The sequence below is a fragment of the Colletes latitarsis genome, chromosome 4 (assembly GCF_051014445.1).
Source record: "Colletes latitarsis isolate SP2378_abdomen chromosome 4, iyColLati1, whole genome shotgun sequence".
Classification (NCBI taxonomy): domain Eukaryota; kingdom Metazoa; phylum Arthropoda; class Insecta; order Hymenoptera; family Colletidae; genus Colletes; species Colletes latitarsis.
The window spans coordinates 41,408,055-41,424,377 of NC_135137.1; the positions used below are offsets into that span (position 1 = coordinate 41,408,055).

Here is a 16,323-nt window from a genome sequence, read left to right on the forward strand (position 1 = left end):
GCTCTCGTAGGATACGAGAGTGGCGAATGGAAAGAAACGGTCGATGTTGATTCGTTACGCAGCGACAGGCTCGCATCGAAATGCTGCACGTAACTCGGCGGAAAGATAAAAATAGGCGACTATCGAAACGCGCCTCGGGCACAGACGAGGCAAGCTCGAACGCTGAGCTTCGCGCGATTCTTCCCTTCTCGAGCGTGCCTCGGGCATCGAGGGCTTCCCTTCGCTTTAACTCCACATTTTTCTTTTTACATTGTTCTTTTCTCGAAAAACGGATAAATCTCGATAGAAATCTCGTTGGCGTACGAGTCGTCCGACAATGTCTTCTCTATTGCGGGTTAACCGTCCTCGCGTTCGCTCTTCTCGTCGATACACTTTCGCGTACCCTGGCCACAGTTCTTCGTTTCCTTCTTCTTTTTGGACGTGATTTCGTTATCGGACGCTACCCACGCGCGCACGCCCCCTTGTTTTCGTTCCTCTTCTTGTTCCTCCTCTTTTTATCTGCCTCTTCCCACCTCCTCCTCCTGCTCTGTCGTACGACAACGGCCAACACGAATTTCTACCGAGCTGAAAATAGAGGTAGATACATCTCCTTCTGAAAGTTGGTCGAGGGTCGAGGGTGTGTCGAAGAAGTCCGCGCGTTTCACGTCTCCCTTCTCCACCCCTTTTCTTCTGGCTTCTGTCACGGGATACTAAAACAGGGCCCGGAAGCGCCAAGGGGCCGTTGCTAGATATTAATTGATTCCTAAGGCCACCAGAGTGATTATCTCCTTACAGTCGTTAACTAACGTTTAAACAGTTTTTGTTCGATTCTCTCACGTTTTATTATTCTTCCGCTCAACGCGTCGAGTATTCCTACGTAAAATCCCCGTCGTCGTCTCGCGTCATTGATTTCTTCTTTATTATTTTTTTTTTTTTTTACTTTTTTTTATATTTTTCCCCCATTTTTAATTCAACTCCGCCGTCTATACGATTGGTCTTGCACGACAGTCAACGATATAAAACGCATCCACGGTGAGGCACTTTTGAGGCCCAAGCCTAGCTCTTCCGAGTCCGACGAGTGTCGTCGTTGTCAACAGGCACTCGTGGCAGGAAACAACCCCAAACGTTTCGAAAATTTGGTATCGATAGGCAACAAGAATATCATTTCATCGCTATCCACGACTACTATATATTTACCTAACGGCCGATGGATTTTAGGCTAAATAAATTAGACTGTACTATTTCTTTTCTCATCTCGTGAACTCTTTGCTACATCTTTAATGTTTGTCCGTTGTTTGTCCCTCCTTATTCGCGTTCTTATCCGTAAACGTAAGCTCCTGTCACGGACTCGTCCGATCGTCCGTGTTCTATTTCGTTCTCGAACGATACTCTCGGGTTCTTAGACGTTCGATTCTGCTCGGAACGTTCGCTCCTTCCATCGTGCGGACATCACACGTCTTACTCCGGTATTCCTCTGGACACGTTCAGGTTCTGGTTCTCTCGCCAGGCTCCTTTCTACACAGACCAGGAAGCACAATCGTCCTGATACAGGACTCGTCCTTATTTCGTTCTCTGGCTTAGTCGTTGCTGCTTCGTCGCGCTTGTCCTCGATCACCGTGATCGACATTATCACGAGTTCTTCGTCGGTTTTCGGCGCTGCTTAACCCGCGTCAATGGCGGCGTGCCGCCGCTCACGGCGGCATAAAGTGCCACACTCACCTCTTCCGGGTTACTGGCCGACACTTTACGTATCTCCACGTTCTCCGTGCTTCGTACTTCGGACTCGAGTACCCACTCGTCCGGCTTGCTGTTAGAACATACGGTATTACAGTTCCGGGACCAACTAATCACCAGACAGTCGTCGAGTACTTACATATCCGCAGGGTGCCACCGCAACAGAACCTTAGCCTTCCCGTCCATTTCCACTCTTCGAGCTAATACCTGCAAACAAACGCGTATTTTGATTCGTTGTTGTCGGCGAGAAAAAGAAATTTCAGAGACTCGAATGTCTGGAAAGCAGTATGCGTCTGTGCGGTAACTTTGCTCGGTCGGTATTTCCTATCCCAGAATATTAGTTCAAACTTACTTGACTAGTTAGGGCGATCGAGTTTCCCGGTGTCTCGGCGAGACGACCTTGCGTCCTCGACTTTGCCAGTTGGAGCAATCTGTGCTGGAGACCTTCCATCACTCCCGTGTCGAAGTAGTCGAAAAGTCTCGCTGCAAGGAACGAAACAGCGATATGAAAATATGAAACAAAGCTGCGTGGGCGAATGAAAATGAATCTCGAGGGAGGAGGACTTACCCGACCAGGGTTGTCGCCTGTATCTGAGCCGTTTGCCGTTCCTTCTGACCAACTTTCCGCCGCTCTCGCAACTCCGTCTAGCGTTGTTGTTGCTCGTCTCCGGTTGATTGAAATGTCCGTTCACGTGCCTCTCCAGAGCAGTCTAAAAAGACGATCGCACCGTTAGGACCCCGAACTTCAGCATCTTCCAGGGAAAGCATGCTTTCGATCGAAAGTGCAAATCCGAGAACCGTCGAGACAAAAACTACGACGACGACGAGTCGAATTCCGTTGATAACGAGGGCAAAGTGCATCGATCGTGAAAGGAAAAAGAGAAGAGAAGAGAAGAAACGACCTTGGATCTTTACAGCTGTTCCTGGAAAATGCTCAGCTTTGAAGATACACACGGACAGACAGACAGGTTGTTCGTTTCGACCACGCGACCACGGTTAAGACGAAAAACATTTCTCGCAAACGCGAAGAACCATATTCAGAGGATCAGGTGACTGAACGGCTGAAGAGAGAACTTCGCTATTTGGATCTTGACCGGCACGAATCCACTTATTCTCTAAGGACGAAAACCCAAGGGACTACGCGGAGTTTAACAAGCAATCGACCTCGTACCCGAATAAAGGCAGAAAATTAGCGCTACGAAGACCTCGGCGTCGGATGACTTTTCTCGTGGTTTCGATACACCGATACTGTACGATCCAAAGGCTAATATCGACAGAATCGGTGCGTAATCCCTCGTTTAAACGTTAAATACGTTACCCAACGTCGGGGACATCGGGTGAATAATATTTAAAATAACATCGAGACGTCTGGGACGTCTGATGGTGTTCCACGGCTTAATGAAAGGAAAAAATGTGTAATTAGTTCATGTTATTGTTCGATTCTCGTCAGGAGGAAATGTCAGTGGGCTCCTTGGGAGAATATAACGACATCTTTTAGTGAACGCTATACCGAACAGTGTCACTAACTTCGCGCGAGAGACGTGTGCCTAAACGTTCTCTGTCGACATTTGCGTGAACAACCGTTATACTTTCGCGCACAGTAACGGTTGCTACACACCGTAGGTATCATGATCACTGATACAACTCAATACCTGAGAGCTGAACCTGTTGCCGCAGCCATCCACGATGCACCGGAACGGTTTGTTGCCGCCGTGGGACAGGACGTGCCGCTCCAACCATCTACGCGAACAAGAACTTCTCCCTTGCACTTTGCACCCTTGCCACTGGCAGACGAAATTGTCGCCGCCCGTTTGCGTGTTGATGTGCGCCGTCTGAAAACAAGTTTTATTCGTTTGAATTGTTCGTTCGTTCCTCCATCTATTAACTAAATCGTCCAATCCGTGAAAATCCACTGTCCACCGTTTGAAACCTTAACCTTAAGAGTGAATAGTTTCAAAAAGAAAGGTAGCATCACAGACGAGGTATACGAGTAGACCTTACATGCAATGGATTTTTTCGACCCATTTTTCTGGAGCACTAGAACCCCATTACAGAAATTTCATTTATGGTCAGATTTATGAAATTTTTTTCTCGAAACTGAGTAGGATTTCGGGGGTATGTCTGTTGACCAAAAATGATTGTAATTGACCCCTGCAACCAAAAATAATTTTTTTAGAACGATTTGAAATTTTTCAATTTCGCCGAAAAATTTCTGCACCTTAGATCGGGCCACGAAAGTGTCCATAAGGTGTAAGGTCTACTCGTATATCTCGTCTCTAGCAGCATGGTCCAACTCTCAGCGAGATTCCGGATGCTTGCACAACAATTCGATGCAGGATGTTAGGATAATCGCGCGTGACGCAACCCGATTCGCGACCGAGAACGCACATTACGATTCTTCCTGGCGAAATCTATCTAATCGATGATTTAATTTTCCGGTGGACGTCAGGATCGATAAGGTGGTAAAATGTCGGTCGACGCCAGGCGAAGAAACCGTATTCCTCGCGTACGCGGTAGCCACGGTGTCGCAACATCGTTCGGGCAACAAAACCGAAAAGAAACCGACAAAAATGAGACCCCGACACGTATTTGGTATCCTGCAGGAACAGCAACAATGTAACAAAAAACTACGAAACTCGATACGCGAACCTCATTAATTCCAGTACGCTCGTATTACGTGGAAGCGATCGCTCCGATAAGAGCATCCTGCTGCTTGCCTGTTTGTTCGAGACACCCATCGCGTCCTGTAAACCCATGTACCATTACATAAACGTACAAACGTCAACGCGCGGGGGGAAACAGTCGGGAAAAACCGGCGTAAGAAATTCATCGAAAAGGAAACGTTTAACCCGGAGCCGTGTTCAGCGCGTAATATTTTTATGGGTCGAGCAGACGCGATAGGGATGAACAGTATACTTGTCCACCGGCCAAGAATTATGGGCTCCGTTTCGTGTACCTTCGTCTGGTTTATGACTTTATTTGTACACCCGGACGACGTTGAAACGCGCAGCTTGCACGGACGAGAAATTTTCCAAACTTCGATATTCGCACCTGTAAGTGTTCCAAAAGTCCACCGCTGGATTCGAAGCTTTCCTCGCACTTGTCCCACCGACAGACTCCGCTGTCGGTGGCCTGCTGCCTGTCCTTCTCCGGTTCTCGGGCTGGAAATCGTATGGTGGTCGGGGCCGAGAGTATCGGCGACAGCGGTGGCTTGGACTCGCTGCTCCTCGAGTCCTCCTCCTCTTCCTCGACGTCGTCCTCGTCCGCGGGGCTGACCCTCGTCTCCTTGGTCTCGGCGTTGCTCGGCACGGACAGCCTCGACAGAGGGTCCTGGCTGGACCTCAACGAGCCCAGGATGTTCCCGCAGCCATTCGTCAGGTTGTTGTTCTCGTTCACGTGCGGTTTCGAGGGTATGCATCCCTTAAAATCGAGAGGCACCGCCTCGCTGGTCAAAGCTGGCGGCGGCGAGGAAACCGGCGAGGCGTTCTTTGCATTAGGGATCGTTTCCGACGTCAACCTACACGACAGTAGAAACGATTAGAGTGTCGGCCTCCGGGTAACCGGGGCCGTACTTCATCCCTTGCTGCCATGTATCTCGTGACAAATAGCAATATAACTACAAAAAAAGGAATATTGGTATTCATTTCGTGATCACTTATTAATTTGAGAAACGAGATATAGGTTGTGTAGCCTACCTCGACAGACGCAGTGTCGATGGTTACGGGCATGTATTGGAATTCGCAACGATCTGGACGAACAGAGGGTTAAAGTTTCGCGCTCGGCATACCTTGCCGGGCGCGATCACCTACCTGATAGATGAGATTTTGCAGCTCGATATGTTCTTCAGCACATCGTTCGAGATCGGCAAACTGGGCACTGGCTTGGTTAACTTCTTGTCCATCTTACCATTGGTCCTCGGTACGATTACCGATGGCGGTTTCTTCGTCGGCGGCGGCGACATCGTCAACGTCCGCACTTCCCAGTCGTTGTTCGTTGCGTTACGACCGTTCGTCGATACCGTCCCTAAATACTTGGCCAACCCTCCCTTGTTCCTCTGCACCGTGGGCGGCCTCCTAAATTCTGACGAGCTCTTCGCGACCAACACCGACATCGTCTCGCTGTTCTTCTTGATCTGTCGACAAACGTTCCACGCGTTCGCAACATTCGATTCTAAGCTTAAAATATACGCGATCATTGTTCGCGGATCTAACTGGCGAGACCAGGTCGTTCGAGGGTAGGTTTACCTTGGGTTGTTGCGGTTTGATCTGAGTCTTGAAGTACTCCGTGATCTTCCCTTGAGACTCGTGATGATGTTGACCGACGTTAGGCTTGGTGTTGGACTTGGTGGTACCTCTGAAAGTTGGATCCGCGGCCCCGGACCTCGGTAAGGCGCCAGCCTCGGGCTCGCCTCTGAGTCTCTTGTAGGTCGAGCAGGCGGTGGCTGCCAGAGGCGGGGTCCAGGGCCACTGGGGCCTGGTACCGATCTGCGGGGACGGCACCAGCTTGGGTAAGGACGGAAGTGGGCTGGCGGAAGCGCCGCGAATCGCTACCCCCTCGTCGCTGCTCGTGCTGCACGGGGATCCCGGCTCCGTGATGTCGCTGGTACCGCTGCTGCTGCACTCTCCGCAGGACACTGCCACGCCACTGAAAATCAACGATACTCGTTAGGGTCACCCTCGATCATGGTACGCATTTCACGCAAAGAATATAGTCGAGGTACTCGAGAAGCATAGTCGGGGCAGGGGTACATTTGCATATCAGAATCATAGCAGACGTCGTTCCATTGTTTGAAGGTTCCTTTAAAATCAAAGGTTTGTTTACCCATTTCTAAAGAGCTTCAAGCGTGAAAGTCTTTGCGGAGAAACGAACGAAGCACACCGCGTTCCAATGACCTTCGACCCCGATGGGCGATAAGAACAACCGTGGAAGCTGGCTCTTTGGGTTTTCTCGAAACCAGCGATCCAGGAATCGCGAAGGACCGTAGACCTGGAACGAACCGGTCGCGAAGGACGGAAACGGCCACGGGGAAATTGGACGGTTACCGAGTAATGGCGTTGCCAGCAGCGTAAACCTAATTCAAGGGTCAGACATTGGCAATTGGCCCGTCGTTTCGGAAGCTCGCCAGTGGCACGAGCCGTCGGGCTCGTTCGTCCTCGGCGTTTCGGTGATTTGCAAGTTGCGCGAACCGTAGGAAAAGGAGAACCAGAAAGGGAAAGATTACGAGAACGAGGAGAATTAACGCCGTCCCGAAACCCGCGACTTTCTCGAAACGACGCCGCCTGCTCGTCCATCACCGCCCCCGTCCGTTTCCCAGAAAGATACAGGCCTACAAACGGGCAACCAAACACGTGTTATGCATCTCGAATACTTTATTAATTTGTACTTCGTCTGAAAATACAACTTCTCCATTGTTTGTTCGAATAATAGGCAGCAGAACAGAACCAGCGTATAACGATTTATTTGTGATCGAGGAATTTTTATCCAGACGAGAACTCGGTTTAACAGTGTTATTTATAGTGAACACGACACGAGTTCCATATGCACTCGATCTGAAACAGCGATGTACTTTTTTACTCGTCAGCGAAACAAAGTATTCTTTGCTAATCAGATACCGAATACAAATTAATGTATTCGGTATTCGACGTCGCATACAAATTGCTGGAGCATTCAATATTCGACAGCACGAGCGAATACAAAACGCAAACGAATGGGGATATTAGATCACCGCTGAATACAATGCGTCAGGTTGTTCGTTGCTTGTTCTAAGCACCAAATTAGTCGTTACACCGTGCTAGAAATAGAAGGATCCTTGGCATACTCCGTAAACATTTTTTTAAAGTTGACTATAAATCGTGTAAACGCTCTCACTGATGGAACGAAGCGTCCGTTGATCGACTAAAAATTATCTCGCGCCAGGGAAGCCTCGAAGTGGATTCGAAACAATGAAATTTTCCCGAAGCAAGGCGGGTTCGGTTCCGTTCCAGAGGGACGAGAGTATCGATTCCTGGCAGCGCACGCGGCAAAGGAACACGCGCGAATTCCTGATCAGCTCGCGAAACGGAAAACACAGCCGCGTTACGCGAAACCCTGTTGCGAAAAACGCGTATCGACAAAAGAAAAATACCATCTGGAACGAGGTTCACGCGTCGGTGCAACGCCGGGACTGAATTCGCGCTTCCGTCGTTGCATTTCTTTACATCCGCCAGTAAAACGCTTGCTTGGCGCTGCAGCTTCGTTTGCAATAATCCACGCGGCCGCGACTTTCGACTATCGATTCGAACGAATCCTAATAACGAAGCAACTTGCTGCATATGCTTCTTCTTTCCCTCGTTCCGAAGTTATTAAATTTTATCATGGTGCACGCTGTATTTGGGAGCGAGGGGCATTCGAGATATACAGGGTGTCGCGCGGTTAAATCGAAGCTCAAAAAAATGACCAAGAGGGATTTAAATCGTTTCGAAGATGGCGATTAACGGAAGTCTCGCCGTGAAATAACCCGCGAAACGTTCAAGGAGATATCTGTAGTAGCTGTCGAGAAATAAATGTAGTAAGCCTAACCGTATGTTGCATGGGGTGAGATAGGCACGCGAGAAGCCGAAGGAACTGCGCGAGACCGCCCGGAGTGCGAAAGGTTAATTTGAAATTGCTCGACCAAAAAGGAAAGAGAATAGCAAAACGAGCAACGATCTAACGAAAGCGTGGAGCGTAAGAAAAATTACGCGTTTCGTGTTTTATTTTAGAATCGAACAATGTGGCGTGCACGGAACTATCGACGCGTGAAAATCTCGAAAGACTCGGGTTCGTAAATTCGCGATCGCGGGTTCGAGGGGGCGAGTAAAGAAGAGCAGCGGAAAGGAGGACGTCGTCGCGTTCGATCGGCGTATCTCGATGGTTTTCGCGGCCGAGGATATTTTCGGAGGCGTATTCGTGCCGGCCTTCCGACGTCATCAGAGAAAGAAAGACACTGACCTTTCCACGTTACGATTCCCTTCCGACACTGCGTTTACGCAACGACGCACTCCGTCGACCGAGAAACACCGGCGGACCTCGGCCAGGAGAAGGAGAGACGCACTCGCCCGTTCATTAAACCCTCCGGCTGGCTGAATGACGGTCATCGTGCCATGAAATTCCTCTTTTTATCGATTCTCGAATCTCTTCGGGCCCGCGGGAGGCCCCGTTCGACCGTCAGACCGTCGCTACGATCTCTTCTACCTGGTACCCCCAAATTGCCCCTTTCCGCTCGAAATCGCGTCCTCCGACGTAACGCGTGAACCCCCCATTCGAAAAATCCTGGCTCAAATCGGGTCACAGTTTTAGTTTTTATTTTTAGCTATGCACTCTGTACCGTCGAGGTATCGAAAGTGACGAAAAATTGAAAAGTTTCAATGTCGGAGATAAATACGAATCGTTGTTTCGTGTTTAAATTAGGTGCATACATAGCGTAGCATGACTGGAGCGCGTCGCGTCAACTAGCGGGGGAAGTAGAGGTGTTCTGTGAAGTGCAGACGTTATCTTGTTTTTGCTTTGCTCGCTGTTTAGAGAGCGAGAAACAATAAGCTCGCACGAGACGGAAAGAACGTCGACGTTCGACTGTTCGCTGACGCTGACGGTGCCATACGTCAGCAAAGTATAATAAAAAGTGCGACGGCTTGCTCGACCGAAGCAGTTCCAAGGAATGGGGACGACTCCGTGACTACTACGGAGACAGAAACGCGTCTATAATCGGAGCACTACCGTACGTGCGTTCAACAGAAGTTCAAACGAAATGTCCCCAGTTCCTTTTTTTCCAACGACTCGTGGTTTGGAATACTGGAAATTATTGTTACGTTCGTAAATAATAAAAAAGAAATCGCGGTAAGCGATCCTACAAGGAATTCTGAAAAGGACGTTTCCATATCCTTGGAAAGGGCGAAGGTGGAAAATAATTGACGTTGGGTCGATTTTTCCACGCGAATCGGATCGCGTGCGTGTCCGATCGAGGGATCTATAGGCGATAGGATCGGGAGGCCAAGTTCCTGCGGATCGCGTCGATCGTATTGTCCTTGCAGGTGGCTCCTCCTCTCGGAGGTGCACCAAAGCTTGGACGATCTCCGCACGATTCCATCCAGAGATGCCAGAAAGGCACCGAAGGTGCTCTCACACACTATGTCAGATCACGCGTACGTGAGCTCGTGGAGTTTCGGAAACCCGACAAAGGCAAAATGACGCATGCCCTCTTTCTCGATTCTCCGAAGTTGTCCGAAGTAATTTCGGACCGCCTCGTGAGAGTCCAGAGAGAAAGGCTCACACTTCCCTTCTCGCTCTTGAACAACTAATATCCGACCTCCCGTCAACAGGTCTCATAGTGGCCTCTGCTGACCGCTGCTGACCACTCCTGGAATTCCTGACAACCTATAATGATTACGACTGGCTACTGTTAGTCTCTTCCAACCTCTGCTGACCGCTACTGACCACTCCTGTTACTTCTGACAACGTATAATGATTACTACTGACTTCTGCCTGCCTCCGTTGGACTCTGCTGACCACTACTGACCACTCCTGATACTTCTGACAACATATAACGATTACAACTTGCTACTGCTTGCCCCTGCTGGACTCTACTTGCCTCTGCATGCCTCTACTGGCCTCCGTTGGCCTCTGCCGACCGCTGCTGACCACTGCTGACCACCGCTTATATTTCTGGCAACGTACAAGGATTACTACTGGCTACTGCCACCCTCTGCTGACCTCTGCCAGCATCTCCCGACCTAAGCTGGCCTCTGCCAATATCTCCCGACGTCAGCTGACCATCGCTGACCACTGCTGACCGTTGCTGACACGATGCAATATAATATAATATGTTTATATGTATTAAAGTTTTGTATAATGTAAATCTATGGCACTAAATGATATAATTTCAAAGAATTCTATCTATTCTCATCATTTTTTACCCCTCTTCCCCTCCCCAAATAGAAATGACGTCATTTCTAAAAATTCCAGAAAATTCCCGGATCCCTGAAACTTACCGGCGACCCTGAAACTTCTCGGAATCCCTGAAATTTCCAAGAAGTTTCAGGCATCGGCAGAAATTCTGGCCTGAATTTTTCGGCAAAAATTTTAAAAAACCGTTACGTAATGTTACGTAATATTACGTAACATTACGTAATAGCTCTTGAAAATTTCTCGCGGCCGGAATTTTTCGGCAAAAATTACGTAATATTACGTAACATTATATAATATTACGTAACATTACGTAATAGCTCTTGAAAATTTCTCGCGGCCGGAATTTTTCGGCAAAAATTACGTAATATTACGTAACATTATATAATATTACGTAACATTACGTAATAGCTCTTGAAAATTTCTCGCGGCCGGAATTTTTCGGCAAAATTACGTAATGTTACGTAACATTACATAATATTACGTAATATTACGTAATAGCTCTTCAAAAATTTTTGCCGAAAAATTCAGGCCGTAATTTTTGCCGCGGCCTGAAACTTCTTGGAAATTTCAGGGATTCCGAGAAGTTTCAGGGACGCCGGTAAGTTTCAGGGATTCGAGAATTTTCAGGAATTCTTAGAAATGACGTCATTTTCCAGGAATTCGCAGAAATTCCTGGCGGCGGGAAATTTGAAATCTTTCCGGTGAACTTAGAAAATTTTAAAAGATTCGGAGTGTCTTATAACTAAGGGAATGATTTCAATAGGAAAAGAAGGGTAAAAATGATGAGAATACATAGAATTCTTTGAAATTATATCATTTATTGCCATAGATTTACATTATACAACACTTTAATACATATAAACATATTATATTATATTACATCGTGTCAGTAACGGTCAGCAGTGGTCAGCGATGGTCAGCTGACGTCGGGAGATGTTGTCAGAGGTCAGCAGAGGAAGGCAGGAGTCGTAGTAATCGTTGTACGTTGTCAGAAATATAAGCGGTGGTCAGCAGAGGCCAGCAGTGGCAAGCAGAGATCACCAGGGGCGAATAGTAGCAAGTAGTAAGTTGTCAGAAGCATCAGAGGTGGTCAACAGCGGTCAGCAAAGACGAGCAGAGGCATGCAGTGGCAAGCAGAGATCTGCAGGGGCGAACACTAGCATGTAGTAATTGTTATACGATGTCAGAAGCATCAGGGGTGGTCAGCAGTGTTCAGCAGAGGCCAGCAAAGGCATGCACTGGCAAGCAGAAACCTGCAAAGGCAAGCAGAGACTTGTAGGGGCATGCAGTAGTAAGTATTAATCGTTCTACATTATCAGAAATACCTGCAGAGGTCAGTAGCGTTCGGCAGAGGCCAGGAAAGTTTAGCAGAGACAAGCACACGCTGACAGAGATTAGCAAAGACCAACAGAGGTTAGCAGAAGTCAGTAGTAATCGTTATAGGTTGTCAGAAATATAAGCGATGGTCAGCAGAGTCCAGCAGAGGCAAGCAATAATCAGGAGCAGTTAGGAACAGTCGCTGTATGGTGTGAAAAGTTGTCGAGAGTTCTGTATTTTTGTCAGCACTGGTCATCAGAGGTCATCAGAGGCAAATAGAAACCAGGAGTAATTTACAGAGTTCAGTAATGAACTCTAGGAAAGGCAAGTAAAAATACCTGGGCAGTCGAGGTCGGATTTCAGTTGTTAAGAGCGAGAAGGCAAATGTGTGCCTTTCTCTCTTGACTCCCACGAGGCGGTCCGAAATTACTTCGGGCAGCTTCGGAATAATCGAGAAAGAGGGCATGTGTCAGTTTGCCTTTGTCGACTTTCCGAAACTCTACGAGCTCACGTACGCGTGATCTTCGATGTGTGAGTAGGGCACCGGGTGCTGAATCTGGCATCTCTGGTTCCATCGAGCACTGTGCCCTTCTCTCTCCTTGCTTCTCCGCTCGGATATCTGCTCTCTTTTCTTATTTTCCCTGCACCGTTTCCCCCTCTCGTTCCTCGTCGTCCTCTACCTTTCCTCGTCACGCTTTTACGTACCACTTCCAGCGAAGCTAGCGTTTCACTCTCGGAATCTCTTGTCTATTTTACCGTCGCTCGATCCTACACCTATCCTTTCCCTCCTTTCGGTTTTTGCTTTACCCGGGGATCGCGTTCGAGATCCAGAACAACGGGAAATCGAGCGGGGATGCGAATTCGCTGTTTAGATCGAATTTTTTATTTGTCAGGGAACAAGAAATTGCTCGCCAGACTTTCCAGAGCCTCTAATCGTATCGACAGTCCTCGATAGCTTTGCAATTATTAATCGTAGGAGTTTAAAGGTATGCAAATGGTAAAGCGTTAACTTTCCGCAACAACGATGCGTTTCGAACCGTCCAACGTCCGTTTTTATAACTTTATTCCAAAACTACAAACGCGTAGGTCGGATAACAATGGCGATTTACACTCTAACCTTGATCCGTGAATGTAAATTACAGTCAAGACAAAAGAGGGGAGGAGTGGGTGCAGTGCCTCGTGCGTGTGCTGGTTATGACTCCGGAAGTTGCACCTGTGACTTCCGCGAGTCAATTTTCAAACGATCGTTCCTGCGCTGTGAATTATTTGCTTGTTTTAATTTCGCAAAGTGAAAGTAAATTGAAGCACTGCCTTTGATAAAATGGTTTATCTCAAACTAACTGCTACTATATGCTTTCTCGATACAATGGTCGCCGGTGCGTGACGGGTCTCGATTCGTCGCTATAATTTAAGAAACTAACATCGTTCTAACGAGACAATGGACATTGGAAAGTGTAACTGGGTCCTTAGAAAAGATTTACCGACCCCGTGGGTGACAATAAAGAAATCGAGTAACGATTTATGCAACTTGCGCGCATCAGACATTCCCCCCTCCCGAATCTCTTCGCACGGAAGTGGCTCGGGAGCCAGAGGGGGAGCAAGGGGGTATCGGATCGGTGCATACGAAATTATCCTGTCTTTTTTCGAGTCTGCGATTCTGCCGTACGACAACACATTTACACTCCTTTGAAGTTTCACCGTGGAAAATGGCATTCCCTCCCGGCTAATGCGATAACCCTGCGCCAAAGTAGGTATAACCGGCGGGTCAGCGGTCGCGAGGATTAATCGGAAAATCCAGTTACACGGGTTTCCTCTTATCAACGAATTCGTCTCCACCGATTCCGTCGCCTTTCCCTTTGATTCTTCCAGTCCGGCGACCAATGCATTTCCCCTACCCCCGCATCCCCTTGTTGTTTAGCCTTTTCTCTCTGGCGTTCCTCTATTCCCCAGTCGGTGGCTCCGACGTCCAACGGCAATCACTCTCTTCGCCTCTAACTTCGTTCCACCGTTCTTTCTCTAACTCGTCGCGACGTCGACGTAGCGTCTCGCTTCCTCTTCCACGAAACGCTAAATCCCTCTCTTTCCGACGCCCGCTGCTCCCTCTACCACCGAATTCTCTACTATTCTCCGTTGTTCCGTCTCTGTCGCTCGGTCTCTTAGAATTCCGCTCCAGCCCTCTTGCTCTATCCGTCCCTCTCTAACAACGCAGGAAATCTATCCTTCTCGTTCCTCCGCGTCCGTCGTTCCGTTGCTCCGTCGCTCTCACCCTTCTCGGTCCCTCGCATGCTCTCCGTTTTCCTCCGCTCCTAGTTTCTCCCCCTGTTCCTCTCTCGATCCTCCCATTTTCCTCTCGCCGATCCCCTCTAGGCCCGTTCGTTTCTCTCTCGTCGAGCGTTCCGTGCTATCCTCTCTCTGACTCCTCCTCCTGCCGGTGCGTTCATCGTCTTTATCAACAGGCCATGAGCTCCGAAGCACGGGCTAGCGATGGGAGTGATGCCCTCGCACGCGGTTACTGTGTCCCTACCTTATCCGTACCTATCGCAATGTCGTAATAAACGTTTCGAAGACTATATAGGGGACGCTTTCCAAGTACAAACTTCTTCGGATACGATACGTCCACCGAATTTGTAACTGCTACGTTATTTCTCGACTCTTTGATCGTACCTCGATAAAACGTACAGGGACCGTTTCGATCGCTATTTTGGTTTCTTTGGCGCGAGAGATTGTTCCTCGGATTATACAGATGGCGATGAACACAGTTAGAACGTACCCCTTCGTCCATAAGTGTCGTAGTCACAAAAAAGTAATAACACCGTCACCCAAGTCGATATAAATCAAGGGTCGATCGATAGATAAAGTCTCCGATCCTATAAAATATGTATATAATTATTCTTGTAGGGGCAAACTTTTCAATGGTTTTTCGAATTAGTCCCATCGCTAGGTGTGCGCGCACCCTGTCTGTCTCGGTTGCTCGTACGCGGGGAAATCAGCATTTGCTTGCTATCTCGTTCCTCGTCGGTGTCGAGGACCTCCTCGTCGAACGACGGCGGAAACGCATGCTCACCTAAATACCTCCAGTTATATTCACAGCTAGGACCAACCGCGATCGGTAGACAACCAGCGACAGCCACGCAAGTCCGATCTCTCGAAAGTTTCTCCCATTGCGAAATGCTTCGATCTCAACTTCGCATTCCACCCCGATGCCACGACCCTGTTTAGCGTTTCTAAGCGCAACGAGGTATCGCGAACACGATGACAGCAACCGAGACCATTTTGTCCGAAAGGATCGATGCCCAAAGGTCAATAATTTAAATTACGGAGAGCCTGAAGTGAAATATAACGAAACGTCTTCGTGAGTTGGAAGATGTACCGTTCTCTAACCTCCCGGAGCCGTTCCTCCGATAAAACGCCCAAGTCCTTAAGAAGCAGATGTCTCGCTTTCGGCTTTCATCGCGGAAGAGCTTACATTATTTAGAGATTCGACGGCTGTATGTTGGCCTGGAAATCTTCTATCCCGGAAAAAGGTCAACCCCTAGCGACACGGTCGCCGGCCATCTTGACAGCCACCCCCGCCATTCGGCAATTTCTTCTTTGTTCCGGGAAAGACGACGGAACCGCCCATCGCATCGGTCGATTCCCATCAGTTCCGTTAAATTTTTCATGCCAACCCCGAAAACCCCTCGATAATCCTGTCTGGATTTTAGGCTGACGACGAATCCTCCCGCGAGTATCAGATTCTTCGAGCGTAATGTTACTTAATAACCATTACGTCTCTCCGTAAGTCGGATAATACGAGGAAAGAAGACGTCGAAGAAGCGTCGATCCTCCCTTCGTTTTACGCCCTAGTCGGATCGAAAGTTAAAAATAAATTTCAGTTACTTCGTAAGACAGTCTCGTCTGCTAAATCTTGCGCGGTTACAGCGCTAAAATTACATATTCGAGAGAAAACGACGCGCTCGCGGTTCGGTTCGCATTAGGAATTTATGAAATCTATAATAGTTTCACCCCCATCTGCCGAATCAATCCGATTCGTGATTTGCATTTGCGCCGGCGACCCCAAATTGCCCCCCGGGGTCAAAACGAATTCGACGCGTCCGTACCGTATGATTCCTCCCGCTCCTAAATGAAATAGATAAACAGATCGATAGACCTTCGGTGCCCGTGTAGCGTGGCGTGTCGTCGACGGGAACTGGCATCGAAATGCAAAATAGTTTGCAGGTGCGCCATGACCCAGTGGTTGCATCGGTTGCCGGCGTTCCGCCAACGGATTCGCGAACTTCGCCGGTGGAAAGTTTACGACACGGGATGACGTTAGGGATATACGTCACGGGGATGTTGCATAACTGACCTACGTTGAATTCGCTGATCCTC

The 16,323-nt window shown here is 48.5% G+C and overlaps 1 protein-coding gene across 1 annotated transcript in view; it reads right to left on the reverse strand.

The window, feature by feature from the left end:
• Window positions 1-236: 236 nt before the first annotated feature.
• The window catches only part of Jing (AE binding protein 2 jing), a 115,648-nt gene continuing 99,561 nt past the window's right edge, over window positions 237-16,323 (reverse strand). Inside the window, exons 2-9 of the mRNA XM_076763337.1 lie at window positions 5,958-6,357; window positions 5,523-5,845; window positions 4,765-5,230; window positions 3,366-3,545; window positions 2,282-2,423; window positions 2,066-2,196; window positions 1,853-1,920; window positions 237-1,786 (exon numbers count right to left, since the gene is read on the reverse strand). Coding sequence (XP_076619452.1) covers window positions 1,609-1,786; window positions 1,853-1,920; window positions 2,066-2,196; window positions 2,282-2,423; window positions 3,366-3,545; window positions 4,765-5,230; window positions 5,523-5,845; window positions 5,958-6,357 — 1,888 coding nt within the window. The 3' untranslated portion in view covers window positions 237-1,608. The remainder of the gene's footprint in view (window positions 1,787-1,852; window positions 1,921-2,065; window positions 2,197-2,281; window positions 2,424-3,365; window positions 3,546-4,764; window positions 5,231-5,522; window positions 5,846-5,957; window positions 6,358-16,323) is intronic.